General features: G+C 37.3%; 1 protein-coding gene across 3 annotated transcripts in view; it reads right to left on the bottom strand.

Moving 5' to 3' along the window:
- Positions 1 to 325: 325 nt before the first annotated feature.
- Positions 326 to 27,903, bottom strand: part of ZNF654 (zinc finger protein 654) — an 84,050-nt gene continuing 56,472 nt past the window's right edge. The window contains exons 4-9 of one of the 3 annotated variants that reach the window (XM_066241475.1): positions 17,365 to 17,500; positions 14,589 to 14,791; positions 13,869 to 14,008; positions 5,810 to 5,951; positions 937 to 3,280; positions 326 to 365 (exon numbers count right to left, since the gene is read on the bottom strand). In XM_066241475.1, coding sequence (XP_066097572.1) covers positions 358 to 365; positions 937 to 3,280; positions 5,810 to 5,951; positions 13,869 to 14,008; positions 14,589 to 14,791; positions 17,365 to 17,500 — 2,973 coding nt within the window. In that variant the 3' untranslated portion in view covers positions 326 to 357. Of the gene's footprint in view, positions 366 to 567; positions 3,281 to 5,809; positions 5,952 to 13,868; positions 14,009 to 14,588; positions 14,792 to 16,411; positions 17,273 to 17,364; positions 17,501 to 27,903 lie in introns of those variants that run through there. The other 2 variants (XM_066241476.1, XM_066241474.1) reach the window with 2 other exon arrangements.

Here is a 27,903-nt window from a genome sequence, read left to right as displayed (position 1 = left end):
TGGGTTAACTTTTCCCTTTCTGTAAGGCTATAGCTGGTTTCTCTTTCTGACTAGTTGCCTGAACATGTTTCTCACATAAGCGAAACTGAACATGCTGCTATCAATCTCACAAACTTTTTTTAAAATGTGGTTTTCTGGATAACTGGTACTTTGGGAGTTTTGTAATAACACTTTTGGACTCTAAACCAGCACATCTCTGTGAGTTCATTCTAGACAATGTGCTTTGTCTTTATCTTTGTTATCCGAGACCACTCTAAAATTAAGGCCATCAGGGAAATAGCAAACTGATGATGCATTTTCTTGTAGTGCTTTTTTCACACTACTGCTTGATTGACAGATCTTTCTGAAACATTTTAATCAGGCACCTGTAAAACAGAACACATCTATTAATTCAGATTTTCTAGATGTTCAACTGGAATTCTAAGTCAGATTCCTGTTTATACTCTTACACATTCAAAGAATATTGATATCAGCAGAAAGGCAAGCTCTTTTGCTCATTTTTGTTTTTCACTTATTTTGTGATTCTTGTAAACTGTCTTTAGGCTCAATTTTATTTTGGTTACATTTTAGCAGAGAGATGAAAGACATTTCCATCATAATTACTTTGTTACTAGAACTTTAATTACATGAAGCTCAGAATGAAGAAAAGCCTCAGATACAGTGAAAGCATAATCAAAGAGAATGAAATACGTGTGTACAAGTTATGGCTCCCACAAGTTCACAGGCCTGTGCCCATGCAAATTACTTAATTTATCAATTTCAGTTTGATCTAAAAAACAGGACAGTACTATCACCTCATAATGGTAGTATGGACTAAAGAAAATATATAAGACGTGCTTTATTATCTAAGCTCCACAAATGTTATTTTTTAACTTCAGAGACCTATGTCATTTTCTATTTCTACAGATATAACTACTGAGAAGGTAGAAGACTTACTTTCATCATCTGAATCAAATCCAAAGAGTGTCTGACATTTCTTTTGTGCAAGGTGAGCCTCAAGTGCTTCTGCATTACAGTAGGTGGTCAGGCATTTGCCACATCTTAATCTTTTCATTGATTTTTTACAAATGTTATCTTGATCAGAACAGGCGTCTATCCTATCAGTCAGAAATTTTCTGCGTTTTGGCATACTAAGGTACCGTTCATCAAGGTAACTGGGAGGCAAGGGTCTGACATATGGCTTTGACACAATTAGGCCATATGAAGTACGTTCACTCGTCCGATTTGGTTTGGATGGTGCCTGAGATACTGGCAGGGGACTGTGTTCTTGTGGTACAACAGTGGGTAAAATGGAACCGTTTTCTGTCCTGGTTCTATTTGTATCAATTTTCAAAGCAGGGTCTGATGAAACTAAAGGTGTCTGTTCTATTCCACTGTGTCCATTGACTAAATCACTAATACAATTATTTTCAGAATTTGGCTCTGTGTCAGGCATCTTTTGGTCTATCAAGCTTGTATCAGAAACAGTGTCATTAGAATGTTCATTTCCATTCTGAACTAAATTGTCTGTCTTCTTCTCCCTACTTTCTAGATATGTCTTTGGTTCTGTAGAATCTTTCCTTGATTTGCTAGTAGAAACTGGCAGGCTAATAGCTTGTTTCTCATTAGTACATGAGTCTTTTTCCTGATGATTAGGATTGGAGTCTGTAAGAACATCCCAAACAACTGCTTCACCTGGTTGTGCAGATGATTCTGGCGTTTTACTTAAATAGTGCTGAGCTTCATGTTCATATAGCAGAGGAAGATCTTTGAAAAGCTCATGGCATTCTGGAAAACTACACTGAGCTTGAAATATCCTGTGACTTTTGATGTGCTGAGCAAGCTGGAATGGCAGCTTAAATGACTCACTGCAATTAAAATGCAAACAAAAGTACACATTGGGATAGCTGTGTCTATTGAGGTGATCTATAAAATGCTGAGAATCTTCAAACTGCCTTTGACAAAATTTGCATTTCCCTTTGCTCCACTTCATTATCGTTTGCCGCACATTTAAGTCAGTTGGATGTGCAGTTCTTGCATGTTTATTCAGAAATCCAATTCTTTTAAATATCCTGACACAGCCAAGAGCAGGGCACTTAAAATTTCCTTCTTGATCTGTATCATATATGTCTTTTGGATGGCACACAGTTCCATTGATTTTATGAAGTACTGAAGTTTCTTGATTCAGATCATAATCGTCTTCTTCATAATCACCTTCTTCATCCTCTTCCTCCTCATAGTCATCCTCACATACAGGTAAAGGCTCCAATACATTATTTACATAGCTATCAGGACTGCCATTTTCAATAATGTTTTCAACAGCATTTTCCGATACACGTAAGGGAATTTCAGTGAATTCAGCCACACACGCAGGGGTCACTTCTCCATTTCCATCACTGGAAGTATTAATAATCTGCCCTTTCAAATCTTTATCACCAGAATTCCCATTTTCAAATGAAATTAAAGAATTGGAACAATATATTTCTCCAAAGGCAGAAGTTTCCTGATCCTCTTGTTGAGCTGCAGCAATCTGCTGTCTTTGTATTTTTTTAACATGATTCTTTAAATGCTTCTGCATAAGTCCTTTGTTTCTAAATTTCCTACCACATATAACACAGGAAAAACTGCCCTTTTTCTGATGCGCCTGGGCATGCCTTACAATGTGACCACCTAGAAATTCCTTGTTACATAACATACAGCGGTGCCTCGGGACGCTGTGATCTCCTTTAGAAACATTAAGAGCGGTCAGGTTTCTCTTGGTGATAACATGGCCTTTAGGTTGTACTCCACATCCATCATCAGGGTCGAGCTCTCCAGTGCTCTGGTCTGTAAGCGAGTCAAGCCCTTCATCTAAACCTTTCTGTTCCACTGTTCTTTTAAGATTACCTGTAGAATTCTCCAGTGTATTTTCATTTAGAAATCTAATTGCTGACTTATCACTCAGTAATGCTACACAGTTTTTCTTAATCATTACAAAGTTCCAGAACTCAGGATCAAAAAACAATCCCTTTTTCAAAATTGGAAGTAATTCAAAACGAACACGATTTTGAACACTACTCATGCCTTCATTATATTCTTCATCTGGACGTTTGTAAAGCTCTTCAACAGTATGATAAGCTTCCAAGGAGCGCTCAAGAAAAAATATTGAGAGTGCACAAATCCTGAGGATCTCCAAATCATTTGGCAAAAAATGTGCAATTGTTTTATATATTAGACACTTAGTTTTGGGATCATCATGAAGGTCGAGTTGTAGAGCACAACCACATATTTCAACACAAATTTGTAAGCCTTCTTCTTCCACCTATAAAAAGAAAAAAATATTAGTACTAAATACCTTTTAAAAAATGTGTATCTTTTTAAAACACAGCTCTGAAATGAAAACTAAATACATTGTATCTCAAATGTGCAATTTTCCTCAATGGGTATCCTTAATTCTTAATTAAAAAGAAATCGTTTTAAATTTGAGAATTACCTGGAAAAGATAGCATTTTCACTTTCAATGTATTTAATTTTCAAGTTTGTTAAGCCATACTATCCGTAATACAAAGTGTTTCATAACCTTATGATGATTTAAAATATAAAATGCATCATAAACTTAAGAAGATTAAAGTTTCTTATAAATCTAGATCCTGTTTATTTTAGGTACCAATCTCACAATCTGACAGAAGGATTAAATGATATGTATTTAAATACACTTGTCAATTTTTGATGTTAAAAATATAATTTAAAAATGCTTAAAGAAACTTTCATAAAGCTGCACTAAATATTACTTTTTTTACTTAAGTAATATCATTTATTCAAGTAAGAGGAGAAATGTAGAACACTTGAAGAGGGCACTTATAATCTTTTCAAATCTAATAAGGTATCAGAATAATGAACCTATCTGAAATTTATCTAAGCTTTGAAAATTTTATGTATGACACAAAGATAGTAACTGTATTAGCTTTTACTGGGGAATTTGTTGTCTGGCCACCCTAATTCAAGTTATAAATAATGATATTAGTGATTTGGAATGATTTAAATGCTTATTTGAGTAGAAAGAGGTACAAAAGTAGTATTCTTTAAAATTGTTTGTGTGTGTACACATCGTACTTTCCTATATATGGTATGCCAGAGGCGACAGACAGGAAGACTACCTAACTAATAGTTTCATGTCCTATTAGTCCTTTACATGCTATGTGACCCTGCTTAACTATTTACAATCCCACAAATAGATCGTAACTTCGCACATCATATTCTTGTTTTATCTAGATGCTAAATTCCTACCTACCTCCTGTTCGTTCTTTGGGCATCAGTTCTACTCTGAACTGATTTTGGCCCCCACGCTGGAGTAGAATTAAACATTCTCCGTTCTCCAAAGTCCAGTCTGCACCCTCTCTCATCTCATGAAATTATAATATACACAGCTGCCCAAGTTTATAATTTTCAGGAACATGAGAAAAGGACAAAAAGGAACAGGACACTCTTGCCTGACATCCTTTAACAATTCCAGTATATTTATGGACGGAAATTTCAACTTTTAGTGTAATATTCAAGTCCCTTTAGTATAATATTTCCAGCACCTACCCCCACCTCCTGCAGGCCCTCTGATTAGTTTCATCTCCTATGGACTCCACCTAGGTTTCTTTAATACACTATTAATGTCACTGGACAGTTGTGAGAAACCATAAAATGAGGCAACAGTGCTCTGTAAAATACAAATGTATTATCCTCCTTTATTATTCAAAACTCCGTTTAAAGCCCCTTCTGTGAAGCCTTTTCACATATGCCATCGGTAAGGCCTCCTCTGACTCCTTCGGCCTCTGTGCCCCTCTCCACAGCCCTGAGGCATGCGCATGGCCTATTCCATTAGACAGGGAGGACTGTAAACAATTAAGCACATTTTTAATATTTATTTCATCTTTTGAGTTTTTCCTCTTATAATGTATTCTTAGGTTGACCAGACTTGTGAAAATAAGAAAGCTTTATGAGAATTGGCTGGATTTCACCTATGTTAAACTTTCTTTAATAAGTTAAAGTCTCTTCATTTTGGTGCAAATTAGTATCATATATAAAAAAAATATATAGATACATCTTTATTTTTTTAAAAAGTTTTACACGTGACTCTGATGCACTTTAAATGTTGAGAAGTATACTGTAGCATAATTTGTTTTCTCCCTTTTTTGGCAGGGAGAGAGGTTAACTTTGACAATGCATTTGACTGACATTTCACTATTTAGTAATGAAGTTATTAAGGCTATTAGCAGAAGAAATAGGAAAAAAACAAAAAACCACTGATACTATGTTGCCAACTTTATGTCATGGGACTATGATCTCTACATGGTCAGCATCTAGTGAATGACGTGATAATGAATGTGATAAATAAATAGATACGGAAGAGAAAAAAATCACATATATTATTTAATGGATGCCTCCTTATATATTTAAAGTAACCCACATAAAGATTCAGTTAAAATGTATGTTCTACTCAAACTTGTTAATATTTGAGGGGAAATAGTTCAAGGAGCTGCAGGATGTATTTTTATGTCTATATAAGAGTCATGTAGAATTGCACTCGCAGGTGGCTCATTAAAAACTTCAGAACTATTTTAAAAACAGATAATGGGTTTATACTACAGTATTATATAAAATAAACACTTTAAAATTTGTCCTTATGTTTCAAAATGCCTTGTATTCATGGCTTCTTTTCACCTAAACGTCTGACTTAAAACTATGAACCATATTTCTTTTTGACAGTGAGTTGGTATTGCTGATATATAGTTTGTCTGCAAATTAGTTAACTGTCATTTAATTTTCATTTAAAATAAAGGGGTAAATATATCCTCTTTACCTCATCCTTAATGATTTTCATGAAAGGAAATATGACTCTCACATTAGTTGCTGTTCTTAAAAGCTGGTAGCATTGATCTACAAAAACGTGTTTTGAAGGATTGGACTTAAGCTGAAGTTTACTCCATATGAAAATCAACTCCCTGTAATTGAGAAAAAAAGAGAAATATCAAAAACACAGTTTATAAAAACACAGACATTACTTCTCCAGTGCCCTGACTGAGACGGACAGCGAGTGGGCCTCAATGGGTATCATGTAAAACCCCCAGGCTGCTTCTGCCGCCTGGATGAGACTAATGGGAGCCGGGAGTGGGGTGGGGAGCTCAGAAACGACAGTTTGCAGTAGTAAGGAATGAATTCCAATCATATGTTGACAAACCTAAGGCATCTCTAGTACCTAATCCAAACAAATTCTCATACCAGTGTACCAATATTATGACATTACTTTAACAAAATAAACAAACTTTGGCCATTAATTAATACCCTACCTGCAAATTTAGAAATCAATGCTATAGACTTTCAGCAAAGACATGGTTCTTATTTTTCATCTATTAAGATACCAAAAGTACTACAGATTGAACGTGTAAGTATATTAGAGTACTAATTCTGAAATGTTTTAGGTTACCTGCCTTTCCATTACGATGCAATACTTTCAGTATAGACAAGCTATGTGCCATTTAAGGTGTTTCAGAGGTATATTATTTTCTAAAATATGGCCAAGGTTATTATATAATCAATGCTATTAGATGAAGCAATGGGTTTTGAGGCAAAGGATATCATAAGGTATACTTGATATATTTATATTTGGATATCACATTTTAGCAAATTAGAACTCTTTAAACATATCATTAAAGTTACATAAAGTACCTCACCAGGCGGTGGCGCAGTGGATAGAGCATTGGACTGGGATGCAGAGGACCCAGGTTCGAAACCCTGAGGTTGCTGGCTTGAGTGAGGGCTCATCTAGTTTGAGCAAAGTTCACCAGCTTGAGCCCAAGGTCGCTGGTTTGAGCAAGTGGTCACTCTATCTGCTGTAGCACTCCCCATCAAGGCAATCAATGAACAACTAAGGTGCTGCAACAAATAATTGATGCTTCTCATCTCTCTCCCTTCCTGTCTGTCCCCATCTGTCCCTCTCTCTGTCTCTGTCACACACACACAAAAAGTTACATAAAGCATCATAATCTGAAAAGTATTAAAATAATTAATGAAAATGTTCTTTTTGAAAAAAGTGATTTACTCAGTATGTACTTTGAGCCCAGTATATACACACACTATTAAATCTAAGGGCAGCTGGACTGTCATGAAGATGGACAGTCTACTTAAGACAAAACAGAAAATGATGGCAAGCAACATATTAGCACTAAACCCAAACTTCCACCTCTGTTTCATACTAGCTATGTGAGTGTTCCTAAGTTCAGTCTACCACCCACTTTTTGTTCTGCACACATACTCCTTTCAAAACTCACTGGGTTTCACACCTTGCTCTCAACTCTCTAGCTCTTACTTTACCTATTTCCGTGCCTTGGTATATTTCAATTAAGATTGCTTTCTATCACCTTAACCCTCTTAGAACAAATAATATTTCTGCAAAATTGATGATCTTTTCCTACATCAGTCAGTGGCACTACACATTCTTCTAACCTATCTATTTTTCATAGTCTTTGCATTTTGATTCTACTTTTCCTAACAGCCACCCCATTTTTTTCTCTATGCCACCACCTTAGCCTTGTATTTTACACAAGTACTTCTACAGCGTTTTTAACTGATCTTTTTCACCTCCCCAGTCATTTCCTTAGGCACTTACTCTATAATGCCATATAGTGTCAATAGCAATGGAAACGGGTTTTAGAATAAGAAGCATCAGGATTTGAACCCTGGGCACTCTTCTAGGTTGGTTCCTCACAGTTAATTTGCTTCTTTTAGTCACACTTTTGTTTATGTTGATTGCTCTCCTTGGAAAGTATTTCTCTATTTCTAAGATAAGCTTATCTTTTCAATGTCCGTATCAAGTGTCTCTTCAGGAAAGCTTTCATGAATACAACTAAACTAACGTGGTAAGACTTCAGAACAGATCTTATCCTTCTTTCTGATTTCATGCCTTTGTATATTTTCTTGCTTAGGTCCTGGTTGCCCAACTACTAATAACTATAAATCTCAATGATATACTCTATAGAAATAGTGGCAAAAACCCTGAGATTGGGAATAAGAGAGCGCTACAATCAATAGGGCACGATATGCTACCTCTATGGAATGGCATCACCCAGTTTGCAGTGAGCTACCTTTACCTGGCAGTACCCCAATACACAAAGTTGGAGCCCCAGTGACCATGTCTCCTATGTGACCCTCCTTTCCCCATTTATGCCACAGGTTGAAATTTTTGAAATTCAGTTCTTCAAAAATTTTCTTAAAATTCACATCACTTTGCCTGACCAGGCGGTGGTGCAGTGGATAGAGCGTCGGACTGGGATGCGGAAGACCCAGGTTCGAGACCCCGAGGTCGCCAGCTTGAGCGTGGGCTCATCAGCTTGAGCATCGACTAGCTACATTAAGAGTAGGGTTGCTGGCTTGAGCGTGGGATCATCGACATGATCCCAAGGTTACTGGCTTGAGCCCAAAGGTTGCTGGCTCGAAGCCCAAGGTCACTGGCTTGAGGCCCCAGATCAAAGCATGTATGAGAAACAGTCATTGAACAACTAAAGTGAAGCAACTATGAGCTGATGCTCCCCCTTACTCTCTCTCTCAAATCAATTAAAAAACATATATTACTGCCTGTCTTAACCTTTAATAAAAAGAAATTAAAGATAAGTGAAAACACCTGGGTAAAATGTCTGATATATAGTGTGTCTGTAAAGTCATGGTTCACTTTTGACCGGTCACAGGAAAGCAACAAAAGACAACAGAAATGTGAAATCTGCACCAAGTAAAAGGAAAACTCTCCCAGTTTCATACCTAGTCAGTGCTGTTCGATGTGGGCTCACGCACAGATTTTTTAGGGCTCCTTAGGTAGCTATCCTGTATAGCAGGGGTCCCCAAACTACGGCCCGCGGGCCACATGCGGCCCCCTGAGGCCATTTATCTGGCCCCCACCGCACTTCCAGAAGAGGCACCTCTTTCATTGGTGGTCAGTGAGAGGAGCATAGTTCCCATTGAAATACTGGTAAGTTTGTTGATTTAAATTTACTTGTTCTTTATTTTAAATATTGTATTTGTTCCCGTTTTGTTTTTTTACTTTAAAATAAGATATGTGCAGTGTGCATAGGAATTTGTTCATAGTTTTTTTTATAGTCCGGCCCTCCAACGGTCTGAGGGACAGTGAACTGGCCCCCTGTGTAAAAAGTTTGGGGAACCCTGCTGTATAGCCTCTACAGACTCGTCACTGACTGATGGCCTACCAGAACGGGGTTTCTCCACCAAACTGCCGGTTTCCTTCAACTGCTTATCCCACCGAGTAATGTTATTCCTATGTGGTGGCGCTTCGTTATAAATGCGCCGATATTCATGTTGCACTTTGGTCACAGATTCGAATTTAGTGAGCCACAGAACACACTGAACTTTCCTCTGTACCATCCATATCTCGACTGGCATGGCCGTGGGTTGCTCTGCTGTATACACGGTGTTACGTCATCATCTGCGCATGCACACATGCTGCCACATCATCCTACAGAAACTGGGAGGGTTTTCCTTTTATTTGGTGCAGATTTCACATTTCTGTTGTCTTTTGTTGCTTCCCTGTGACTGGTCAAAAGTGCACCATGACTTTACAGACACACTGTATACTGATGTTTAAGACTCACTAGTTTCCTGTATTCTTTCCTTGTCTTTATAAATATTTTTTTTAAATTGAGAGGGGGCAAGGCAGAGAGACAGACACTCACATAAACCCCAACTGGTATCCACCCGGCAAGCCCCATATGGGGTGGATACTCTGCCCATCTGTGGCTGCTACTCTGTCACTGGCAACTGAGCTATTTTTAGCACCTGAGGCAAGACCATGGAGCCATCCTCAGTGCCTGAGGTCAACTTGCTCAAACCAATCAAGTCATGGCTGCAGGAGGGTAAGAGAGAGAGAGAGAGAGAGAGAGAGAAGGGGCAGGGGTTGAGAAGCAGATGGTCGCTTCTCTTCTGTGCCCTGACTTGAATCGAACCCAGAACCATCCACATTCCAAGCTGACACTCTACCACTGAGCCAACTGGCCAGGGCTTGGCATTGTAAATCTTACTAGTACCAAGCTATGAGATTTGTTCAATAGATGTTTGCTAGTGATCTAAAAAAAAAACAGTATTTTTAAATATTCAAAGCATTTAGAGGAAGCCTCTTGAGGAAATAGGGTAAAGGAAAATGTAGACATGGAATGAGATAAAAGATGATGGTGGACATTCTAAGGAAGGGGTATATTATCAACAAAGGAATATAGATGGAAGAATACAAACTGATCAACTGTATCTAAAAACACATGACATAATCTCTGCAACAGATTTAAAGATAAAAAATGATAGTTGGAGCCCTGGCCGGTTGGCTCAGCGGTAGAGTGTCGGCCTAGCGTGCGGAGGACCCGGGTTCGATTCCCGGCCAGGGCACACAGGAGAAGCGCCCATTTGCTTCTCCACCCCTCCGCCGCGCTTTCCTCTCTGTCTCTCTCGTCCCCTCCCGCAGCCAAGGCTCCATTGGAGCAAAGATGGCCCGGGCACTGGGGATGGCTCTGTGGCCTCTGCCCCAGGCGCTAGAGTGGCTCTGGTCGCAACATGGCGACGCCCAGGATGGGCAGAGCATCGCCCCCTGGTGGGCAGAGCACCGCCCCTGGTGGGCGTGCCGGGTGGATCCCGGTTGGGCGCATGCGGGAGTCTGTCTGACTGTCTCTCCCTGTTTCCAGCTTCAGAAAAATGGAAAAAAAAAAAAAAAAAAAAAAAAAAATGATAGTTGGAAATTATGGGAAAGTATTTCATTCAATATTATATAAATGAATGTTTAATATATTAGAAATGTATGTATTTATTCTCCAACTTATTCCAAAAATAATTTGAGACTCCTTACAGAGATATTTTCAAGGTATAATATAATTTTTTTCTCTTTTCTGAAGAGAGAGAGATCTTCTCTTTATTTCTGTTAACTCAGGAGGAAGAAACTTAGTAAACAAAATGTAATACAAGATACAGTCAGTTCTGCAGGAGAAGGCTACCAGTATGGGTTTTAGCTTTCCAGCAGGCAAAGCAGAAACATCAGGCTGTGCTTGTGAAGCTCCCTTCTGACTCAATTTACAAAAGGAGGATCAGGCTTTACTTGTATACTAGGTTTTGAAGGAAAACATGAACAAAAAACAAAACACCCTAAAAACCACTAATATTCTTCTTTGTGAAGACCCAAAGGGAATGTTTTATGAAGCTAAAATTTTTTCAAACAAGAGTCCTTTAGAAAATATAGCACCAGTCTGGTGCACAAACACATTTACCAGGTATCAAGTGCTAATAAAATCAAAGCCATCAATTTATCTGGTTCCCGAGTGTAGGCTGTAACAGCTTTCACAAACCACCCTTACTACATAGGGTTTTTGTTTTTTTTTCATACTTGACCCATTTATAGTAAGTGATGTTTAAAAGCAGAGGCTGTGAGTCAGGCTACCTGGGATTGAATCCTGGCTTTATTATCTAATAGTTGAACAGCTTGGGTATAATATAATCTATCCCATAAAACTTTGAATAAATGAGATAATGCACATATATAGCAAAGCTTATAGGAAGCACTCAGCAAATATTAGCAGCTGTGATTACTACATCATTGTTATTCTAGTGATGGCAAGAGAAATAGGTTTAGTAGCTTACTCTACTAGCTTGAGATAGAGCAAAACTGGACTGGGGATCAGGTTCTGTTCTTAAAGGGGAAAGATAAAGGGTAAGCTGACTCAGGGAAGGTCCAGATGAAACAGACAACACAGACCTTGTAGGCTGGAAAAAATCCCGCTCTTCAAGTTACAGTGAAAATCAACTTTGAGAAGAAAAAGGATCTCAGCATTAAGAACTATAGAGCAGAGGTGGAAGAAGTAAGAGGGCAGACCATCAGAACTCGGCCTGCTCAGAAGCAAGGACAGAGAAGCAGGCTCAGGATCCCTTCCCAGCCAGGCAGCTGCCAGCTGCATTACCCAGCTTCTATTCTCGGAGGGCGACTGGCCAGGAGCAGCAAAGATAGGCACTGTTCTCTTTTTTAAGGTCCCTCCTCTGAGAGTAGAAATTGGTGAGCCAAGGAAAGAGAAAATAAAATGTTTATTGTTGTTTACACTTGATTCCAATTTACTTAAGAGTAGATTAAAATGAAAGACTGAAGATACCTTGTTTAAATATTTGAATACCACCAAGGGTAGAGAACATTCCTATCCCACAGGAAAAGATCTACTATAATGACCACATTCTGTCTTAGAGTAACTACATATCAAATGATAATACTTAAGTGTAAGTATTACCACTGCCTCCTGATCCCCTCCTGTATTTGGAATTCCAATTTCCCACATTCTAAATTACATGATTGTTAGGTATATTTGATGCTTCATATATTCTACTAATAACTTCTAAGTAATTCTTAAAATGTTTTTTAAAAATACTTAAAATGTTTTAAAAAAACTAACACAATACCATTTACATTATACACAGGTATAAATTTAACAAATATGTACAAGATTGGATGGGGAAAACTACAAAACTTAGGTGAATTTATTCAAAGAACTAAATAAATGGAGAGATTTTTCCAGGATAATAAGATACAATATTTGTCAAGATATCGGTTCTTCCCAAATTGACCTACAGATTTCTTGTAATCCTAATCAAAAGGTCATTTTATGTATATTAACAAACTGATTCTAAAGTTTATACAGAGAAGCAAAAGACCCAGAATAGCCAAGGCAGTATTGAAAAATAACCAAATTGGAGGACTCATCTACCAAACTTCAAGTCTTACTATAAAGCTAATGAGGACACTTGTTATTATTGAAAGAACAGACAAATAATCAATGGGACGGAATAGGAGTCCAGATATGGGCCCATATACAGGCAATCAACTGATCTTTGATGAAGGAACTACAATGGAGGAAAGACACTCTTCAACAAATGATGCTGGAACAACTAACTGGACTTACGCATGCAAAAAAATTAATCTAGACACAGACATTACAACTGTCACAAAAATGAACTCCAAATGGATCATAGACCTACACATAAAATTCAAAATTATAAAACTTTTAGACTATAACATAAGAAAATACCTAGTTGACCCTGGGGATGGTGATGCCATTTTAGACATTACACCAAAGACATGGTCCATGAAAGGAAGAGCTGATAAGCTGTACTTCACTGAAATTAAAACACCCTGCTCTGTAAAACACAATATCAATACAATTAAAAGACAAGCCACAGACTGGCAGAAAATATTTATAAAAGTATGATTCCAACTATATGATATTCTGAAAAGGCAAAATTATGAGGACAATGAAAAGATCAGTGCTTTCCAGAGATGGAGGCCAAGGGGAAAGATGAACAGGCAGGGCAGAGGGGCAGGCAGAGGGTAAGGGGCAGTGAAACACTCTGCATGATACTACAGTAATGGGTATGTCCTATCTGTCGGAGCCTATAGAGAATATAACACCAAGAGTGAACCGTAGATGAACTGTGAGCTTTGGATGATGATGACGTGCCAGTGTAGCTCATCCTTGGTAAAATCTGAGCCATTCTGGTGAGTGACCTTGATACGTATGTGTGGGAGCAGAGCGTACATGGAAAACATCTGTACCTCCCTCTCAATTTTGCTGTAAACATAAAGCAAGTCAGATAAAGAAAAAACTAACAATCTACATTTAATTTAAACAACTGTTTCATTATAACACAAACCTTAAACATTTATAGTATCAATGACTGGTATATGTTTTGTTTTGTTTTTAAATCTTTGGGTCTTATAAACTATTGCTTCTTATTTAACATTTTCACATAACTTTTAAAAAAATATCAAGTCCAAACTCTGCTGACCAATTCTCCTTTGGTTCCCCATCTTATTTCCATTTCTCTATTAGAACACTCACCAGACACAGTACATGTCCCCGTTCTGGAGCTGGGGAACAAGAAAAGATTCACAGAGTTGCAAGGCTAACATAGTCTTGCCTTCTTTTTCAGTGTTACAGATGATATCAATTCCACTCTTACGATCAGTTTTCAATAAATGCTGTAAAAGGAAAAGAAAAATCAGTTCACATCATTAAAAATATCTAAAAAGTTAGTTGCAATAAATGTTTAAACATTCAGAAGAAATTAGATTTCTAGTTTTTTTTCAATAAAGACTAATTGTAGAAAAATTCTCATGGTTTCAGTTTTACTATATGGAACCTACACTTTACAATGATTACTTTTAATCTCATTAAATGTCTATAATTTGTAGGTCAGTAGGGTCCATATTAGGAAAAGATTCTTTCATCTGAAAGAAAATAACATGAATATTTATTTTAATATTTTATTTAAAAGGCACAGTAATAATGCTTCTCAGTTTTTATTTGATCTGCGTCACATCAAAAACTCAACATAAAGAATGATTATGAAATGAATATTTTGTTAATTTCATCATGTTACTATCAGATTTTGTCTAATTCAACAGGAGTTTAAAGAATGGTGTCAAAGAGAATTCATCTAGATAATGTAATTTAGAAATCTTTGGTGTTACTATAAAAGGAATTTAACAAAACTTGGCTATATTTTCTTTTCATTATTGTAAGGTTAAAATGATAGGCAAACAGAGTGTTAAACAATACCTCCTGGAATAGCTGATCTTCTACAGGTGACATAAACAGACACGTGAAGAGTGCTTGATGGAAATACAAGTCTTTGCTGATTTCTGGGTGATTTATACAGGATTTAATAAGAGCCACTGCTTCAGGTATGCGTTCACAAGCAATTAGGTATCTGGCACGTAGTTCAAAGAACAGTGGGTTTTCAGAACTTAAGTATTTGTTCACTATATTAAAAAGAGAACAGACTCGTATTACTCTCAAGAAAAGATTCTCTCAAACTTTTGTTTGAAACTTTATCACTAACATGTGGCACCTAATTAGATTAACTAGTTATTTAATTAAATAATACTTTCTTAGGAGTTTACTTTTGAAAAGAATATACAATTATTTGATTGGAAAAATGGAAATATAAATGACAACAAAACAGTGCTCAAGAAACACCTGTGATTTCTTCTCAGTCTAAAAAAAGTAAAAGTAATTTTAAAAAAACCTGAAATATTATTTTTTCAGTTCACTAATATGTTAAAATAACAGAGTCTGGATATCCAGTCTAAGATTATGTACTTCTCATTCTTAGTGCTAAATATTTTCATTACTATTAAGATGAAAAGGCTGAATCCTAGTCACTAAAACCACATTAGTTCAGATTAATTATAGAGAAATATATCTGAATTAATAAAAAAGTTAAATCATACATATATTTTACTTTTCCACAAAAGAATAAGCCAAAAGGACTACTTAATATATGCTCATGTGTTACTAAGAATAATTACTATTAAATACTTTCTTTTACACAATTTAAAACAATACAAACACATCTTTATCTATATCAGTTTATTTAGACCTAACAACAACCTTATGACATGTATCATAGTATTTGTTTTAGAGATCACAAAACTGAGTCTCAGAGAGGTCAAATGACTTGCCCAAGGACAAAAATTAAGTGGCAAAGCAGGAACTGGAACCTATATTTCCTGATTTTGGACCCAAAACTATTTTATTTAATTATATATGTTTACATTAACCCCTAAAATGCTTATGAGTGATGTTTTATTTGGGCTTCAACATTTGCCTTGCAGTTGTTTCCAGTGTATGATAAACATTTATTTCTACAGTTAATGCAGAGATACACTTCAGACTAGTCTTTACCCTAATGATCACTAACTAGAAGTCACCGTATTAATGGGGCTCTAGAGCAGCTTTTCCCAGTGAGGTATGTCACTGTAAGCATGAAAGGATTATGTATAAAAAATGATATAGACATATATTAAGGCCATCAACCCTCACAGAAACCCACAATATGTTCTAGCTCCTACTCAGAGAAGCCTAAAAGCTCTACTAAAAGCCCAAACTTTCTTGTCCCGTTTTCACTCCTTGTAACGCTCTTTGTCCACCTCCTGCCCACTGGCCTCATTCCCCAGTCTCCTCAGAGCTGCCTTCAGGGTGTCGCTATGGCCTCACCTACACTTGACTCCTCATACCTTTCCTCAATAATCCAATTCTTCCTTCTCAGTTCCAGCTGCCTCCTTCTTCCCTTCTTTTATTCCTTCCCGAGACCCCCACATCCAGTTCCAGTCTCCTCTGATCCCTTGGGCAGACATCACTATACCGCAGTCACATACATACCTTCGCCCTTTCCTGGCCTCGTCTCACTCCCGTCTCACCCCACCACTGCACTGCTTCTGCGGCCTTACCTCCCCCTCCTCTCACATCTGTCGTAGGCCTCCATACTCGTATCTGGGGTCAGCTTGCTCCTGAGCCCAAGAGGCACAGCTCTTCTCCACTCTGCTCTCCTCACCACCCGCCACCACCCCTTGCGCTGGGACAAATGGAAAGATCCTAACCTGCTCAGCACAATCTGTGGTGGGAAGTGTCTTTCTCACCAGACCAAGGTCTGAATGGTTCCAGAGCGGGGAGTTCTTGTCTTTCCCTTTGGCCATCTTATCATTGCACTTCACAGGGTCTCCAGCTTTCAAATGTTTCCAGTTTTGAGTTTATTTTCTACTGCTCAGCTTATATTCTAAGTTCTGGTGACCAAAAATGTTCTGCAGCTCAGGAATAATATTGCAAATTTTTTAAAAAAGAATTAACTAGAAGCAGTTGACAAAGCCTCCTTCCTCAGAAGCAACTGTTGGCCCTCAGGAACCACTGTGCATCTAGGTTTGAGAGGAGGTGTTGTCAAAGAAGGATGCAGGTGGTAAGGGGATGAGAGAAAATTTCACTTCTATCAATGGAGGAAGTTTGGGAAATACTGCTCTACAATATTTGGAATTGAAACTTATCAATTAGTCACCATGTGGCCATTCATTCAATCAATATATACATATACTGAACACCTCCTCTGTGCCAGCCCCTGGGGCTAGGTGTAGTGACAGTGACAAAAATCCGACAACTTGCAGCCCTCACAGTTTCCTGTGTAAGGGAGATCTCATGTGCTTCAGTAGGGTGTTTTTTGTTTTGTTTTAAATGGGTGTTCCTACTTAAACAGATTTTAAAAATACAACTGAAGTGACAAAAAAAATGAACTCTGTAAGTAACATATGGACAGTAAATATGTTAACACTCTGAATTCTCATTAGAATGGGAAATTACTAGAAATAAATGTACCTATGTCTAGTGTCAAAAATCACTCTCAGGGCAGGTTAGTACAACAAATTAAACATACTTCATGTGAAAATACATAATCTTACTCAATATTATAAAATAAATAAAAATAACTATTACTGCTCTAGTTAGAAAAGGAAATTGTGTTTGCTTCTCACAAATGGTGGTTTGGATTTTGAGTCCCCTGAAGTACCTAGCTCCTGAGATGCGGGCTGGGCTTTAAGAACAGCTTGCAACACTGGATCTTCCCATGGGCCACCATCTCTAATGATTCGAGTCACCAGTTCCAGATTCACATTTCCATATCTGCGGAGGTGATTCTGGCATTCCTAGGAGAGAAAAATCATTTTGGCTTTGTGAATTTAAAGGGGTTAAAAACTAAACTTGATCATCATTGTCAATAAAATGACTGATGGCCAATGAGGCAGCTATTAAATTATAAAAGAGAAAGGGTTGCTAAGTAACCTAAGTAGGGTATCAAAACCCCATTAGTACACAAATCGACTTCAATTACAAAGGTTACACAGTTTGTACATAACTGGACTTAGGGAACCCCATTATAATAGGGATCAAGTGTAACCTAAGGAAAAATCTTAAGGGATGCATCATTTCTAGGAAAAGAACCAGGTTGCAAAATGTAAAACTTAAATGCTCAATTAGGTTTACATGAGGGCTCAGGAAATTTCTGTTGACAACGGCCTGACAATAAGAAGGGGGCAGAGGAGTCCAGCGCAGACTCTGAGTGACAGGTAGACATGGGTGCCTTGCCCCGATCCCACATGTATAACCTTAGTTGTGGTAGAAGGTTGAAAGATGAAAATTCTATTCCCCTTTGTTGTGTTAGTGCATTTGCAGTCTTGGGACAAAGAAATGACAAGCTAAAGGAATGAATCCAACCTATAATACAAAGATTTTGCATTATTAAGATAAAAATGTATTGATAAGTTGGGCATTAATTGATAATTTGTCTATGCATATTCTGGATTTTAAAAAAAAAAATTTGAAATGTTTTTAGAGAATGTGATATCTTAGACTTCAGATTATAATATGAATTAAGTAACAAGTTTATAAGCATTTAATATTTAGGAGAACTTGGCTTAATGAATTTATAAGTTTGATTTTATTAGATTTAGATTTACAAGAAGTAACTTTGATTTTGCTTTTTAATTTATTATAAACTTTGTTCAATGTTGTATCTTAAAATGTTTCAGGGTATTTAATTTGGTAATTGGAAAAGACTGACTGAAGGCCTAGTGAAGTTAATAAATTCATTTTTTTAAATGCATAAACTGAGCTTAAAGCCTTAAGAAAACACTAGATATTGCACATCAATTAAAGCAAAAAAGGCAGAATTTCTTTCTGTTCCAAAAAAAAACAAAAACAAAAAAACCCTCAGACATTAAAAAAATCAGTAACAGTTGTAAAGCAATGCTTCAGGATAAAACAATATACAGGGATGGGCAAAAGTAGGTTTACAGTTGTGAATATGTGAAAAGCAGAGTTTATTCTTATATAAATATCATTAATTATTGTATTATTTGTATTATAACTGTAAAACTACTTTTCCCACCTCTGTATGTATAGTAACACATAATACTTATTGGATAAATCACCAGGCTGCATATTCAAAGTGACAATAAACACTATGTTTTTTACTAAATTGTTATGGTCTTTCATCATTTGCATGTTGCACATATATGTCACTTCACATCTGCATGTTCCATATCTATATGTCACTTCACATTCCTTGTTAGAATATATGAGGTTTTGTTATAAGAGAATGAGGTAATAGAAGAAATCAAATTTAAGATAAAGAATCATTCAGTTAAAGAAGTCAAAGGACCCTTAACTCAAAACATGAAAACAAGTATCATCTAAAAGTCATTTTTAGGACATTCCCAAATTAAAACAAGCAAGCAAGCAAATGAGCAAGCAAGCAAACACCCTATAAACAATGGGCAAGTTACTTAACCTCTCTGTGCTCTTTCAGTTAACTCCTCTGCAAAGAGAATACTAAAAACACCACCTTCATAGGATTGTTGTGAGGATTAAATAGTAAAAAGTACTGAAAAGTGTTTTATACAGTGTCTAGCATACAGTAAGCACTTAAACACTAGGTATTGTTTCTTCTAGTATTTTCTAACATTTTGAATAAATATTCTATTTTAGGACACCCAATTGCCCTGGCATAAAATTATGTTCCCCTGTGTCAGCTTGTTATAGCTGACTCAAAAAATAAGATATAATGCTGTTGATAAGCTATGCTTTTTAAAAAGAACATAGTAATGTTTTATTTACAGAACATAGTAATGTTCTGTAGCAAAAGCTTCATGGTTAAAAACAATCATCAATTTCAAACCTCAAGGTCAACAAACTCCTAGATTACTCTAGACACACATATTGGAGTCTGTAGAATTCAAGTTGGCTTTTGGTCCAATCAGAGAACAAGAAATAGAAGGAAGGTGAGCTGGATGCTAGCCCTGAATCCCTGGTGAGCTCTAGCTCTGCTGAGTGCTTGGACAGCCCACCTTTCCAACTGTGTTACAGTAAGTGAGGCACCAATCATACAGCTGTTAACACTGTGGGACCTAGAACTGGACTTAGGCTGAAGTCAGGATATGGTGAAACAGGTCTGTTGCTAATTTCCTAAACTTAACTGAAAATAAGAATCACTTGGAGGTCTTGTTAAATAACAAGTAACAGATTCCCAGGCTCCAGTTCAAACCCACTGAATCAAAATTTCTAGGGGAAAGCCCTGATGACCTATCTGTAAATCTAACAACTTTTACCCTATTGTCAATTTTGGCATAGTTTTTGATCACACCTCCTACAGTTACTGGGTACTTTTATAAATATTCATACTATAAACTATACACTTGTATTCCCCTCAATCTTTCCATTAACCGTTAGTAAATTGGTTTAAAGGTCATGTTTTCTAAAATAATTATAAATATGAATTTTGTTTTGTGTATGTGTGTACTTCTTGAGTCAAATACACTATATTTTGGAGACCATTTCTATGAGAAATTGCTCTGGATAGGAAAGGAGATTAAATAAAATTTTATTTTGTTCCATTTTAAAAAAACAAGATGGAAGAGAACAAAGAAGTTTGTAAGTATCTTTTGGTTCTTCCTTCCTTACATAGTATGGTGGCTTTTTTGGATGATATTTAATCTAAAAACCTTCAAAATGAAAAAAGTAGTAATGAAATTACTTTAGAATTCACATCTTATCTTTCCTAGAGTATATATACATATTTTGGGGTTTTTTTTTAGAATGTTTACTTAATGATTTGGACCTGTATACTAACCTAATCCTTTACTAAGTCATCTGTCTGCTGTTACTGATACCAACTGCACTGTGCTAAATATACAGGGAATTACACAGGGTGGGGAAAAGTAGGTTTACAGTTGTTCGTGTAGAAAAAGACAATAATAAATACTACAAGAATAAACTGTGTACTCACAACTGTAAACCTACATTTTTCCATCTGTATAATTCCCTCAGAAACATCACTGCCAAAGGTAGAGAGTAAACAAGACTCCTTCTCTCACTCTTCTTTTGGAATCCATGTGATGTGAGCTTCAGGTTTTGTCAGATTTTTCTTCCCTGAACTGGTTGCCACTTTGCTGAACTCTTGCTGGCTACGGGAAGATGTCTGTAAAGCTGCAGATCCGTGTTCTGACTACTCTGCACACTTGATCGGAACCCTTCACACACTTACCTCAGGATGAAAGTCTTAATGCTCCAACTTCCTGATTAAGGACCTCCGGTCTCACCTACACGCTCACTCATCTATTACACATCAGGAAGTCTTTTCTCTAGTCGGGTCTCTCCCATGTCTCTCAAACTCACTGTTTATGCTTTTTCTCATATGCTCTTTCTCTTACAACGTCCTATGAACCCACCTAAACCTTCCTGTAAACCTATCTAAATCCTTTCCTATCTAGCTTCCCACTAACATTTTTTGCTAAGAAGCCTCCACTAGCTACCTTACTCCTAAATAAACTGAATTCCTTCTCCTGCAGTATTGAAAATCTCCACCAGTCCAGTCTTCTGGTGTTTATCATGTGAGAGAAGGGCCTTGCTTTATTTATTGTTAACATCACACTTCCTAGGTAGTTAAAAGCTCCAAACAGTCAGGAAAGGAAAGACATACCAAAGAAGATATATACTTAATAATAACTTCTTAAATCAAAATAGGGTTTTATGGAAATATGTGTAAATAGAAGCACTATGCAATATGTCTTATTTTTAATAAAATGCAGATTTCAGAGTAAAATTACAGAATACCACAGTCAGATTCATCCATAAGCAAGTTATTGTAACAAATCAAAGCAAAAAACATAAAAAGTCTTTTTAATGGGGTTAATTTTATAAAAACAGAGTCTTTAAACTATATTAAAATATTTACAATATTTTGAAGTGAGATGAGAATGATCATGACATCTTTTATTACCATTTTCATTGGTTACCTTATGGTGAAGCACTTCAAAATTTGTAAAATTTAAAGATGTTATGCTGTTTTCTTTTACAAAATAAAAAAAAATTATTGCAAGCTTGCTGTTCTTTTCTGTGATTAAATTCCTATGGAGTAATTACATATTTTAGAAAAAAACACTCTGAGTTTGCCCATATAAAGAGGATAGTATAAGAATGAAAAGTTACTGCTTTTCAAAGGAAAGTTTTTATGAAGAAAATCATTTTAAATGAATGTTTAGAAGTGTTTGCATCATTACATGGCTATTGTTGCCAAAAATCAATGTCATCTATATCGCTTATATCTATGCCATAAAAAACTTAAAATTTTTTGTTGAAAAATATTTCACCTGGACCATTTTAATGAGTTTTCAATTCATTTATTAAAAATGGTTAGTATTCAAGAAAACACTGATTGACTTCAGGAACAATGGATATTTAATACTCAAGTTTCAACAAAACTATAAATTTGGATGAAGACATTTAAAATGGAGAATCATAACTTAAAAACAAAAAGTTTCCATGTAGGTCCACCAAAGGTAACTTCTTCACCTATATGATGGGTATTAAAACAAAGTAGCAAACTCAACTCAACTTAAAATTACTCTGAATTATTACATGACCAAATATTAAAAATTTTCAAAAATACAGCGTACTTACACTGGTGTTAAAGTTTTTACACTATCAAACTACTGTATATTTTAAATGTATTTTTATGTTTCATAATGTATACAGTATTAGTACATGTGCACATAACAAATATATATAGATAGGGGATATCTATATATCAAACTGAAAAAAGAACATAGATGCGTAAGCTATCAGAAGTCGGGACACTCCTAGTTTTAGGAAGTACTTGTTTTTAAACTCAGCTTTTTCTGTTGATCCTAATGTCATGTCAGTTTTTTTTTGTTTTTTTTTTAATTTATTCATTTTTTAGAGAGGAGAGGGAGAGACAGAGGGGAGAGAGAGAGAGGAGAGACAGAGAGAAGGGGGGAGGAGCTGGAAGCATCAACTCCCATATGTGCCTTGACCAGGCAAGCCCAGGGTTTCGAACCGGCGACCTCAGCATTTCCAGGTCGACGCTTTATCCACTGCGCCACCACAGGTCAGGCTCATGTCAGTTTTCTTTTTCTTTTTTTCCTGAATTGAGAAGCAGGGAGACAGATACACTCCTGCATGAATCCAACCGGGATCCACCTGGCATGCCCACTAAGGGGCAATGCTCTGCCCATCCGGGGCACTGCTCCATTGTAACCTGTGTGCCCTGGCTGGGAATCGAACCCAGGACTTCCGCACACTGGGCTGCCGCTCTGCTGCTGAGCCAACCGGGCAGGGCCATGTCAGTTTTCTTTAACATCTCCTGACCTGCTTCTTCATTGTCACTTTTATAGTCTTACACTCTTGTCTAGACCTCAATCTGCTATTACTCAGATAATCATAGTCAAGTTTCTTCTTCCTCCTTCCCAATAAGGCAGTTTTTAGAAGGTTTTAAAAAGTCAGACCATGAAGTATTTAAGCTAGTAGTATAAATTAAACATCTTTATCCCTTTTCTTTTGACATATACATTATTGCAAACACATGATTACATTATTTCATGTAATAGATTAGAGAATACTGGAAAGAATGCTGGACTGAGAGTAAGACACAGGTCCTTATTCTGCTTCTAGAAACCTCACTCCATTGAAGCTTAATTTTGTGATATGTAAAATAAGGGATATTTAATTAAACAATTTCTAAGGTGAATCCCAGTTTCAAAAATTTAAAAATACATGAATACCTATAAACTAGATATACTAAATTTTTTATAAACTAGAATCATGTACTTAGTGAACTTTTTAACATATCCCTTGTGTGACTTTTAAAAAAATGAATATTTAAATTATGTCACAGGTTACCTGTTTAATAAACATAATTACACTTTTATACATTAAAAAATTTAGGTAATAAATGTAAATGTTACTTAAATAAGCAATCACTTTTATCTGAGAGGGAAGCCAATCATAAATATAATAAAATCATCAACTGAGAGCAGCTACATTTTAAAATTAGTGACTGCCATGCTATGAAAGCGTATACCTCCATTAACATTTTAAAATAAAAAATGAAATATTATGGCCAACAGAGAAGTGCTATTGTTACAGTTCTAACCTCCAAAACAGACCCTGAAGCAGAATTAAGGGGTATGCATGATTTGAGCACAGATTCCTACACAAAGAAATAAATTCTGTATAAAAACTGATTCAGCAGAAAGAGCTCTAGAGTCAGTCAAGAGAGCAGTCACAGTTCTGGCTATGCCACAAATTGGACAAGTTATTTAATCTCCAATAAATACTGTTAATAGATGAATGAATGAATCTTCTAATCCTTGGTTTCATCATTTATTAAAAAATTAGATTGGATTTACTGCCCTCTGCCATTCTTTAAAGCTAAATTTTCTATGCCCCAATATTTTATCTGGGAAAACATAAACTACTCCAAGCACTAACACGCTGATAATTCTAGTTATCTTGTATTAGTACACTCTTCAAGTATGAACAATGAATGCCTCACTGATCCTGATGTGCTTTCAGAGCTAGTCTCAAAGTGTAAATCCTGTCATTGATTTTGAAGGCACTTACATGCCTGTTCCAGACAACACAAAATTGCAAGATGTTCAGAATATAAGATCTTTATGATTGGAGGCTACAGGCATGAACAACTGTTAATGCACACTGATGAGTAGTACCCACTTAAATGACTGCTGTTCTATGTGTCAGGGTACAGTGACCACTCCTGAAATGCAGAACTTACTGACGCTGACAACCCTATCTTCTGGAGGCTAGCTCTTGGTCCCCTGAGTTTAAATGTCTAATTTATTTATTATATAGTATTTTAAGCTTGAAATCAGGCTTTCATGTCTCTTCAAGTGATTATAAAACCTTACCAGTTATACTGAAGTAAGGTATTTCCTTCTCCAACAGGTTATTTAATTTTTATTGATTGATTTTAGATAGAGGAAGGGAGGGAGAGAGAGAGAGGGAAACAAGAACATCAATCTGTTCCTGAACGTGCCCTGACCAGGCATTGAACTGGCAACCTCTGTGCTTCCAGGATGACACTCCACCTGATCGAGCTATCCAGCAGGGGCTCCACAGATTATTTACTAAAATATATAGAGGAAGTAGAAAATATTTCTGAGGTCATGATATATAACAATTATTAATCATGAGTAACAATTTCAAAAAGATAAATTGCCGGCCTGACCTGTGGTGGCGCAGTGGATAAAGCAGTGGAGGATGGACACAGAAGGAATAACTAACTCAAGTTCAGGAAGTAATATTAGTCGTTGCTTACTCAGTGTGGCCCCGGGACCCACATATCAGTGTCACCTCAGAGCTTGTTTGAAATGCAGACCCTCAGGCCCCACTCCAGAATACTGAGCCATAATCTGCATTTTAACAATATCCCCAGGTGCATGGCAGAGAAGAAAGCACGATCTTATGCTGGTATGAATCTATGAAAGATGCACAGAAAGAAACCACTTGGAGAAAGAGTTTATATTAGCAGTATAGAATTTCAAAAGAGGACACTGAGACTGCTATTGGATTTTCAAAGGTCAGTGAAAAGCCTGGAGAATTCGCAAAGCTTAGTAAATGCAAGGTTTTAGTGGGAAGCACATGATGGACTGCAGGTTGGCCCTCCTGGCTCTCTAAGGGCACAGCTCAATTCGGAAACTGGAGGACGCCTGACCAGGTGGTGGCGCAATGGATAGAGCGTTGGACTGGGATGCGGAAGGACCCAGGTTCGAGACCCCGAGGTCGCCAGCTTGAGCGCGGGCTCATCTGGCTTGAGCAAAGAGCTCACCAGCTTGGACCCAAGGTCGCTGGCTCCAGCAGGGGGTTGCTCGGTCTGCTGAAGGCCCATGGTCAGGGCACATGTGAGAGGGCAGTCAATGAACAACTAAGAAGTCGCAACTCGCAACAAAAAACTGATGATTGATGCTTCTCATCTCTCTCTGTTCCTGTCTGTCTGTCCCTGTCTATCTCTGCCTCTGTAAAAAAAAAAAAAAAGAAACTGGAGGACAATTCTAGAGGTAGAGCTAAAATGAAAACAGATGGTGAAGTCCCTCCTAAGAAGATGTAAAAGGCACAAGAAATGCAGAGTGGGAAAAAGCCACAGCAATGAAATGGAAGAAATGGAAGAGAAATTAAAAAAAAAAAAAAAAGGCACAACAAAAAGGAGTAGCTTTAGATTTTAAGCAGGAGCTAGAAATGGTACAAAAACCATAAACCTTCTCTGAGGAAATAATTATATACTTTTTAAAAATTATTTTTATTTATTTATTCATTTTAAAGAAGAGAGAGAGAGAGAGAGAGAGAAAGAGAAGGGGGGGCCCTGGCCGGTAGGCTCAGTGGTAGAGCGTCGGCCTGGCGTGCGGGAGTACTGGGTTCGATTCCCGGCCAGGGCACACAGGAGAAGCGCCCATTTGCTTCTCCACCCGCCCCCCTCTCCTTCCTCTCTGTCTCTCTCTTCCCCTCCTGCAGTCGAGGATCCATTGGAGCAAAGATGGCCCGGGCACTGGGGATGGCTCCTTGGCCTCTGCCCCAGGCGCTCTAGTGGCTCTGGTAGCAACAGAGCGACGCCCCAGAGGGGCAGAGCGTCACCCCTGGTGGGCGTGCCGGGTGGATCCCGGTCGGGCGCCTGCGGGAGTCTGTCTGTCTCTCCCCGTTTCCAGCTTCAGAAAAATACAATAGATAGATAGATAGATAGATAGATAGATAAATAAATAAATAAATAAATAAATAAATAAATAAATAAAAGAGAAGGGGGGCGGGAGGAGCAGGAAGCATCAACTCCCATATGTGCCTTGACCAGGCAAGCCCAAGGTTTCGAACCGGCAACCTCAGTGTTCCAGGTCGATGCTTGATCCACTGCGCCACCACATGTCAGGCAGGAAATAATTATATTGATAACTGAATGGAAACCCTGCTTATAAGAAAAAAAAAAGAAATATATTCCTTGAAAATGTTATGATTTCACAGACTGAAGACAAGTCAGACACTGCCTCTCCTCTATTCTACAGACACCTCACTCGTTCCCACTGTCAACGCTCAGCCAACATCTCCACGAAGGATTCCCTGACGACTCATTTAACCCTGAAATTTCCTCCCCAATTACTCTGTGCCATCTGTCACATTCTAAAATACTCTAATATACCAGTTTGATTTATTGTCTTTCCGTTTTCACTCTAGAATAAATTCTCCAATAGAAAGATTTTTCCGTTTGCTTGCTATCGTTTGTCCCAGAACTTAGTACCTAGCACATAGTGGAAATTCAACAGGTATTTGCAGAGTAAAAGTTTAAGAATGGATTATCAAGAATACAACTGTCAGAAGAAAAACTGAATGGGAAATTAGTAAGTTTTAAATACCTGAATTTAGGTTCTACTTGAAATGTAAGCTCCATGGCAACAGGTATTTACCTCTTTGCTGAACGTAAGAATGGATAAAGTAAAATGTTCAATATAATGTTCCTAATTTCACTAATTCTAACATGCATTTTTTGTCACTTCGCACAACTCTAAAATCAGAATATGCTGTATATTCAATATCTTAGAATCCATGTCAGCATAGTATTGGTAATAATGCTTAAGCTTTTAAAAGCCAAGTACAATAGCTTTTAGTTATTTTATTAGAAAATGCTGGATTACTCACACTTTTAATGTCACTGAAGACAAAATGGTACAGAAAAACAGACATGGATGACTGAGTGGAAAAGCAAATTGGCCCTGGCTGGCTGGCTCAGTGGATAGAGCATTGGCTCGGTGTCTAGATATCCTGGGTTTGATCCCAGTCAGGGCACACAAGGGAAGCAGCCATCTGGTTTTTCCCCTGTACTTCTCCTCATTTTTCCCCCACCCCCCCTCACAGCCGGTGGCTCAATTGGTTTGAGCTTCAGCCCAGGCACTGAGGATAGCTTGGATGGTCTCAGCTTCAGCCCCAGGTGCTAATAGTAATAGCTTGGCTTATTTGAACACTGGCCCTAGACGGGGGTTGCTGGTGGATCCCGATAGAGGGCACATGCGAGTCTGTTGTTTGTCTATCTCCCCTCCTCTCGCTAAAAAAAAAGAAAAGAAAAACAAGAAAAGCAAATCTATACTCAGATCCTGAATGTGAAGAAGTTTTAGATATGCCTTAGCCAATTAAATTTGCTTATAATTTTTCTATTTTGTGTATGTACCAGAGTGATTGATCACAAAAATCTATTTAG

The sequence above is a fragment of the Saccopteryx bilineata genome, chromosome 8 (assembly GCF_036850765.1).
Source record: "Saccopteryx bilineata isolate mSacBil1 chromosome 8, mSacBil1_pri_phased_curated, whole genome shotgun sequence".
NCBI lineage: Eukaryota > Metazoa > Chordata > Mammalia > Chiroptera > Emballonuridae > Saccopteryx > Saccopteryx bilineata.
The sequence above is the reverse complement of the archived record's forward strand: the minus strand, read 5'-3'. Positions and strand labels throughout refer to the sequence as shown.